This window comes from Anas platyrhynchos, chromosome 1 (genome assembly GCF_047663525.1).
Source record: "Anas platyrhynchos isolate ZD024472 breed Pekin duck chromosome 1, IASCAAS_PekinDuck_T2T, whole genome shotgun sequence".
Lineage (NCBI taxonomy): Eukaryota > Metazoa > Chordata > Aves > Anseriformes > Anatidae > Anas > Anas platyrhynchos.
The window spans coordinates 169,627-177,980 of record NC_092587.1 but is presented as its reverse complement, the minus strand read 5'-3'; the positions used below and the strand labels follow the sequence as shown (position 1 = coordinate 177,980).

General features: G+C 41.2%; 1 protein-coding gene across 1 annotated transcript; it reads left to right on the top strand.

Annotated features, from left to right (window-relative positions):
* The first annotated feature begins 2,371 nt into the window (after nucleotides 1-2,371).
* Nucleotides 2,372-8,127, top strand: LOC119714907 (guanylyl cyclase-activating protein 1-like). Its single transcript, XM_038172012.2, has 4 exons — nucleotides 2,372-2,724; nucleotides 4,961-5,110; nucleotides 6,452-6,542; nucleotides 7,565-8,127. The coding sequence occupies exons 1-4, from the start codon at nucleotides 2,527-2,529 to the stop codon at nucleotides 7,690-7,692; spliced, it is 567 nt and encodes a 188-aa protein (XP_038027940.1). The 5' UTR covers nucleotides 2,372-2,526; the 3' UTR covers nucleotides 7,693-8,127.
* The last annotated feature ends 227 nt before the right edge of the window (nucleotides 8,128-8,354 follow it).

Genomic DNA, 8,354 nt, shown 5'->3' with positions numbered 1-8,354 from the left:
TGTAACCATCTCCTGATAAGTTGCTAACCTAGTGTATCAACATCCTGCCTTCCTGTCTCACGCTGGGCCAACACGACCAAATAAAAAAAAATAAGTTGAACCACAATGCCGAGGAAGACTACGGCCTTCATCTTCACGACCACCAGAGGGACAGAGACGACCTCCTAGCAACAGCGCGCGCAGTCGCAGAATATACCAGGATGTGCTGCGTAATCCCGGAATTACCAAGATATAAAAAGGGACCCTGGCGGGGGTGAGGTGCGCGCCGTTGGCGGAGCCGAGACTCCCCGGCCGCCCAGCGCTGTTTTGCTTGCTGTTGCTTACTCAATAAATTCCTTTCTATTATTAATGCAATGCTCTCTGAAAATTAATTAAGGGGGCAATTTATAACAGGGTCCATCCCTCAGGAGAAAACTGCTCCAACCTGGCTCCCCTACGGGCAGCAGCTCCTGCCAGGTCACCTGCTCCTGCGTGGTCTCCTCCCCACGGGCTACAGGTCCGGCCTGGAATCTGCTCCGGCAGGGGTCTTCCGCAGGCGGCAGCCTCCATCGGTGCAGGGCCACCTGCTCCACCGTGGTCTCCTCCACGGGCTGCAGCGTGGAACCCTGCTCCACCGTGGTACTCCATGGGCTGCAGGGGGACATCCTGCTTCACCATGGTCCTCACCACAGGCCGCAGGGGACTTCTGCTCCGGCGCCTGGAGCACCTCTCCCCCTCCTTCTACACTGACCTTGGTGCCTGCAAGGCTGTTCCTCACTTTCACTCTCCCATCTGCTGTGTGGCGCAGCGTTTTTTTTTCCCTGTCTTAAATATGCTCTCACAGAGGCACAAAACAACATCGCTTATTGGCTCAGTTCTGGAAAACAGTGGGGCCCTTCCCAAACATGGGGCAGCTTCTAGATCCTTCTCACAGAAACCACCCCTATGGCCCCCTGCTACCAAAACCTTGCCACGTAAACCCACTACACTGAGAAAGTGAATTTATGTACTACTTACATTGTTATACAATACTAGCCATAAAAGATAAGTACATGGATTGTTTAGTACTGTTAATTGTTTCATCATCTAAAATTACTTCTCTGTGTTTTATTAAAAAGTCTTTATGTTTGAGGAGTTGTTTGTTAGGAAATTACACTATAAAAATAAACTATTACTGTGTTTTAACAGAAACCAGTTTTTGAGGAAAAAACTTGGAATTGCAACTATTCCTAAGTAAAGCAGGTAATTGTCGCTGATTCTTCTGTGCTATTGCTAGGAGCTGTCAGATCTCCTGTCCTGATAGAAGAGAGGCTGCTACAGCTCCATGCTCCTAGGCCCAACTGAGTGCTCTGGCTGCCAGAGCACTCTGCTTGCTCATGTTGAGCCTGCTGTCAGCTAGCAATCCAAGATCCCTGAATGTTTAATTAGAAGACAAGAGTCTTCAAGCATCCCTAGAACTCTAGAGTTCAATAAGAAGTCAGGAAAGACTGTGCTGATCTGGTGCAGGGCATGCATACTAAACAGCAATGTTTACATTCAACCAGCCCCTTTAGTCCATTTTCCTACTATTTTGCCATGCTTGTTCCTTCCCAGACCACCTAGACCCATCCCTTTCCCTACCCTTGGTTCCTCCCCTAACCATCTCATAGTCTTGTGCAATCCCCCCAGTGTGCTTGCCATGCAACCCACAATGTTTTCTATGCTCCTGTGCAGTAACTCTCCAGTCAGCAAGGTACTCTGACAATTGACTCATGGTGAGGGGTGTCACCTTCAGGCTGATGGGACTGATGGGAACCCTATGACAGCCTTAGGAGAAGCTGAGGCAGGGGCTTATTTTCTCTTACTAGGTTAATGGGGTTCCCTCCCTGTTATTGTCTCGTTTTGCTCCTTCTTGTTTGTGCAGTTGAGTCTTTTATGGGTTGATTGCCGCTCTGTAGTGTTTCTGGGGCTAGCCAGATCAGATTATTTTGGTTCCCTCACCTGCTGTTGTTCTTCTGTGTCCCTTCATGTGTGTGGAGATGAGTTATTTTTCCCACATAGCCTAATTCTTATGAGGAGACATTTATGTGAATTGTTTTGGTCCTATACTCTAAATTATTCAAGTTCTCTAGCTGAGAAGACTCTCAAATTCACTTAGAGGAGCAGATCTTCACATCAAACCCCCCATCTTGTAGCTTTTTCCTCTCATCTTCATGTGTACTTATATTAATGTTAAAAATAGGGTAGTGTACAAAACCAGTATAGCTCCTGATGTATCTGCTTAACCTTCTCACCCCTTCTGATTTGTCTCCTGAAATAGCAGTGATTTACTAGATTATCTCACACCTTCTTTCCACTCTAAGAAGACTGTTTGTATCATTGAAACTTTCAGGTTTGTAAATCAGCATTTAAGAAGATTAACATTTATAATTGGCTTGGGGAAGGTTAGATCTTTACTTATCTAAGTCTAATGTTGAATGTGGAAAGGAGCAAACGGGCATTGCTGTGAGAGCTACAGGACGAAGAGGATCATTCCTATAACATCCATTCTTCTGAACACACGTACATATGGGGAACAATAGCAGCTCCACAGTGGATGATCTGCAGGCTGTTGAGATCCACCACTGGTACAAAAAGTTCATGACGGAGTGTCCTTCTGGACAGCTGACAGAGCATGAATTTAAACAGTTCTTTGGGCTTCGAGGGCTGGATCCACAGGCCAATGAATACATTGAGCAGATGTTTCGCACATTTGATATGAATAAGGTGAGTTACATAGCAAGAAAATGAAATGCCTTGTACTGATTAAAGTAAAGCAAGTCTTGCAAATTTTGGGAGTCCCTGTGTTTTTTTTTATTATTTTTTATTTTTTCAAAACTGCTGAGGGATGTCAGTGTAAAGTAGCAGAATGTAAGGGGCAAGTTAACATGTATAGATAATGGCATAGATAACAACCATAGGTAATAGCACCGCATTATCTACCTGCCTTGTTCAAGTTCACCTTTGAATTTTAAGAATTCCTTATAGTGTTTTAATTGGTTTGGCCTTGTTTGACTAGCAAAATGCTAATAGAAAGAGATGATGCTGAAATCTAGAGCTTCTATAGCCTTTTACTATTCTTCAAAAATATGCATGTTAGATAGTAGAGACTACATGATTCAAAGACAATAGAAATCTTTATAACATTTGTAGAGGAAGTAATTTCCAGTTATTTCACAGATGAAATAAGTCTTGCATGGGGAGACAATCTGTCTCAATGGCTCTCCTCAGCAGTAGGAGGTAGAGCACATAGCAGCAGCTAGGAGGCAGGTAGAATTTCTCACTGTGACAGGTGACCTCTGGCTGTCTCATGTAAAAAACAGTAGCTCCCATAATGTCTTTAATCATTAAATGTCCCTTATTTTTGCCTTTTTTTTTTATCTGTATGTACTTCATCCTGTGCTTGCAGGCCTGCAATCTCAATGGCAGATAAATTTGCTCATACAGCAACACAGGAAAATTCAGCTCTGCTCCTTGTTCCAACATTCTGAAATAGCCCAAATCAAGGAGGAACTGGGTGCTGAGACATGTGAAACAGGTGGTAAATCTCAGGGTAAATTTTGAAGAAGGAAAGGCTGGGGACTGAGGAAGGAATGGCAGTTTGGACAATGTAAGAAGGCATATGGAGTTAAGGAATGCTAAAGAATATTGGAAAATTACTACAGAAAGGTAAGAGAGGAGCAGCTAGACTCCATTAGGATTGCTGAGATATTGTGGTGGATGTAATGACTGCAAGTGACTGCAGACATCAAATAATATTCTTTCTCATTCTAATGTTCTCAGTGCCCAGGATAGTGATGAGAAGCAGTTTTATAAACTAAACCAACACGTTTACAGTTCTTGCACAAGCTTTTCCCTTTACCTCTGTCATTTCTTGAGAAGTTTAAGGATTTGAATATTTGTTCAAAAATGTTGCACTGTTCAAAGTTCCTCATGAGCTCCAAGTTAGGCACTGAACAATGTTTTAATAAAAGTTTCAAATTCAAATGAGATCATATCAAGATGAAGAGCTATCATCCAAAGAAAATGATTTCAAGGGGAATGAAATAGGAGTGTGACAACCAGTGGGGATGGACCTAAATCAGTTAATCTTAGCTTGTTAAAAGCCTTTTAATCTAACTTCATTTTATAATCAATGTCAAGGAACAAAAGCACCCAGGGGAAGAGCCACCCTGCAGTAATACAGATATCGACACTGGATGAAATCACCTACCTGGACATTCAGATTCTGAGAACTCTGCTGAGGGCAAAGAATAAAAATTTTCAACTGAGCTATTTTGTAAATTACAATTATCCTCTCCTTCCCATATTGAAAGTTGGTTATCTGTGTTTTCTGTTATTTTGCTCAATGAAGTTATGAAAAACACATGTAATGGGAATATGGCAACGATCCTGAATGAATATTCTAAAATATTGTGGTCCTTGCTGTAAAACAGTAGTGCTCTGCTAGTCTACCTACATTTGCATTTTACATATATTTACATGTATTCCAGAAAGGCATCTGACTTTGCCTAAATACCTCAGTAAATAAAAGTTTCATTTTTTTCTTTTGCAATGTGTTGAAGTAGTTACTCAGAACTGAGGAACATATGCACTTTATTTTTTTCTGTCTTAACTAATATAAATTTTAGTCAGTGTAAAATCTAGGGATTACGAACCCTTACTGTAAAAAGAGCACTGGCCACAAGGAATGACATGTTCTATCTGCAATTGGTGATGACAGAGTATCCTAGACATGTAATAGATCATAAGTACAGGAATCCAGATGTTTAGGACATCTTAAAGGCGACCAGAAAATAAGTGTGTGTACATATACTTGTTCTAAAGCTTGTACATACATATGCGTTTCTGTGACATTTGTTATTCTCTTTTAGCTGTAAATCTACACAGGAATAAGGTAAAGCAGCTCCAGAGACACAACTCCCCCTGTTCCTGTCACAACTTGGTTTTTGTTTTGCCACAGGATGGATATATTGACTTCATGGAATATGTGGCTGCCCTCAGCCTTGTTCTCCGTGGGAAGATGGAACAGAAATTGCGGTGGTATTTCAAACTGTATGATGTAGATGGCAATGGCTGCATTGATCGACATGAATTGCTGAACATCATTAAGGTGAGTCTCCAGCGGTCCCTCCCCTCCCCTCCCCTCCCCTCCCCTCCCCTCCCCTCCCCTCCAAGAGAAGTTCCACCACACAAGTAGGACTTCTGACATTCCTCACATGGATGATCATGGTTGACATCTTCTATAAAAGCATTTTTTTAGCAGATTTCCCTACAATCTCATAGTCCAATAAGCAGACTTAGCAGTCTTCTTTACCACATTACTGCATAGCATCATAGAATGTCTTGGTTTGGAAGGGACTTTAAAGATCATCAAATTTCAAACCCCCTGCCATGGCCAGGGACACCTTCCACCAGACCAGATTGCTCAAAGGCCCATCCAGCCTGGACATAAATACTTCCAGAGGCAGGGCATCCACAACTTCTCTGGGCAACCTCTCTTACTGCCCTCATAGTAAAGAATTTCAGAATGTCAAATGCAAAGAATGTTTGACAGTGTTTATTGAGCTTAGTGCACCATAGGGTACTAGAAGGTGGATTATCAAAAGAACAAGGCATGTAAGGAAGTTAAATTGTGTCGTTGTATCATGTTTAACTACAGAGGAATCTAGGAAGATTCACACAGAAAATAGAGTATTTTCATGCTTTTTCTCAATCAATTAATGTGTGGAATACTTCAAAAATGCATAGCATCCGCAATGATACTAGATAATATGAACTGTTAGCAAGATTTTCTGTGTGGAGTATGAAATCCCAAAGGGCTGCGAGTGATCTTTTTATATCCAGTGCTTCACAGATAGATTTGAATGTTTTGCTTTTAACCTGTCAGATTCTGAAGGGGTAATTTATTCCATCTTCACTTCACACCTGAAAAATGATAATCTACTTTTAGATCTGGCACGGTTTGGCTGCAGTGGATGCATTGAAATGGGCATCTGTAGAGAGACATTCACGATATCCATCTAATAGTTCTCAGTACAGAGTAAATTGGTCTCCAGAAATGTGTCTATCAATATTCTTATTTTGTTGAGAGGTAGCACAGATGGTCATCTTATATCTGTGAATATAGGTGGCTTAAGTTAGGTGTGTCTGGGTAAGTGGCCGTGATCCTGATTCTGCCATATCTGCAGTGCCTAAGCTCTACCTAAGCAGATTTAGGGCAGTCCTCTGGTTTTAACTGCTCATTACATGCTCCAGAAGCACTCTTCTTTCATACCCTTCAGTGCAAACCATAAGGCCAAATGATTTCTGCTGTGTTTTTCCTATGATTATGGCATGGAAAGGTACCATGCATGACTACCTTGTTCTGAATCTATGCCGACAGGCTGCAATGAAGTAGTCTATTGTTCTGGGAGTCAATAGGCAGCTTCCCATTCTTGCTTTTTTCTTTTAGGCTATTCGGGCTATCAATGGTGGTGACCATGAAACTAGTGCAGAAGAGTTCACCAACAGAGTCTTCAACAAAATTGATGTGAACGGAGATGGTGAGAATGCTATGTCTGTCATCCTACTTAGATAGTCTCAGTGCTAAAGAGAGAGATCCATGTTTTCTTTCTTGAACTTTATGGTTCTTCATTTTATATTTGCTTGTTACATTAATCCAGTTTTCATGAATTTTGCTAAGACACTTTTCTCCTTGAATCATACATAATCACTACTATAGAATTTGTTCCCTGGTACTAATTCTTAGCTACATTTTCTCCACAATAGTTTTGTAGGGTTTGTTTTTTCTTTCCTTTTTGTACATTTCTGTGTAACTTATGTCAGAAGTAGAAGTGGGCTGGGCTATCAGGTGTTCCCAGCTGCTCCTAATTCTTTCAGCAACAGGAGAAGGAAGAACTGGAATTTAATGTTGAAGTTCTGAATTCCTTCCCTGAGACTGTTACAGGCTGTACAGCAAGTACTTTAAGTGCTATGGACCAGTCAGCCAAAAGATACTCAGTGGCACTGTAATTGTTGCATGTCTCTGAGAGGTACTTCTTTCCTTGCTACTTCATGTGCTTATCTTATCATATGTTCTTGTTATTCCAGAAGAATTCTGCTGAGCTGCTTCCCTTAACAAGGTCTTATTGGTCTAGGGCAGAAAACCTATTTCTGACTGGCACAATTTCCTACTGTCACTTCACTTTTTCATGAAAAACAGCAATTATGGGACAGGTTTAGCAGTATGACAGGTTACACCAAAAAGAAGTATACTAATCCAGCCTTATAAATAGGAATCTATGACCCTGTTCCTTAGCCATAGACTTCTTGTATTTCTTGTAATGTATAAAATTATTCCCTTGAATGTACAAAATATTTCCCTTGGAAGGGAAAAACGTGAGAGTTGGAGTTCCTGGATATTGGCTAAGTTTCAAATAAAATTAAAATGACTCTCAGGCCTCTTGGTGCTTGAGAACAGTGTATGTATACCATGTTGTCCCTAATGTCAGATTACTGTACTTTTTTTTACTGTTCAAATGTGGATCGGCATGATTCTGAGGTCTTCTGTTTGTGCCTGACACAGGTGAACTTTCTCTGGATGAATTTGTGGAAGGAGCAAGGAAAGACGAGGAGTTCATGGAGGTTATGATGAAAAGTTTGGATCTGTCACACATTGTGGCCATGATCAACAACCGTCGGCATAGTGTATAAATCAATCTGGGAGAAAATGGTGTGCCAATAGACTGAAGAGTGTACACACACCAGGAAGGACAGAAGTTTTTAAAAAACAAACAAAATTTCCATAAGCATACATATGGAAGTAGGAACAGAAAGAAACTGTTATATGTGTGTACCTGAGTCCATGTTCTTGGACAAGTGTTGAAACAGACACACATATGCAGGGGAGGTTCAGAAAAACTGGGTCTGTGTAGCAGTATTCAACATGACTTCCTAAATGCTAAAGGGCAAGTTTCAAGACACAAATTACTTCCTTCTGTGCCCCAGATTGTCACTTTGCAATGGACTAAAGGTAATCCTAAATTTGCAAAGAGCACTGGGAGAAAGGAGTGATGGGCTGTGAAAAATCAGATGTATACAAAACAAGAGCTACAAATTGTTGTCAATGGAAAGAACTGTCAATACATTGTAACATCCCCTGTTCTTGTCATGGTATTAGATCATAAACACCAGCAGGCTTGTCTGTTCCGGATTTGCTCATATTTGGTTGTCTCTGATAGCCTTGGTAGCTTTATTAATAAGAGCTTGACAGCTGGAAGAAACATCAGTCTTTAAGGCTCATAATGACTATTCTGTTCCCAGCTGCACTGTCAGTAATGCTGCCATTTGCAGCTTTTTTTGATAAAAGTACTCTT

Coding starts and splice junctions, on each gene's coding strand:
- LOC119714907 (XM_038172012.2), top strand. CDS start 2,527: ATGGGGAACAATAGCAGCTCCACAGTGGATGATCTGCAGGCTGTTGAG. Junction 2,725..4,960: donor GCACATTTGATATGAATAAG/GTGAGTTACATA, acceptor GTTTTGCCACAG/GATGGATATATTGACTTCAT. Junction 5,111..6,451: donor AATTGCTGAACATCATTAAG/GTGAGTCTCCAG, acceptor TTTTTCTTTTAG/GCTATTCGGGCTATCAATGG.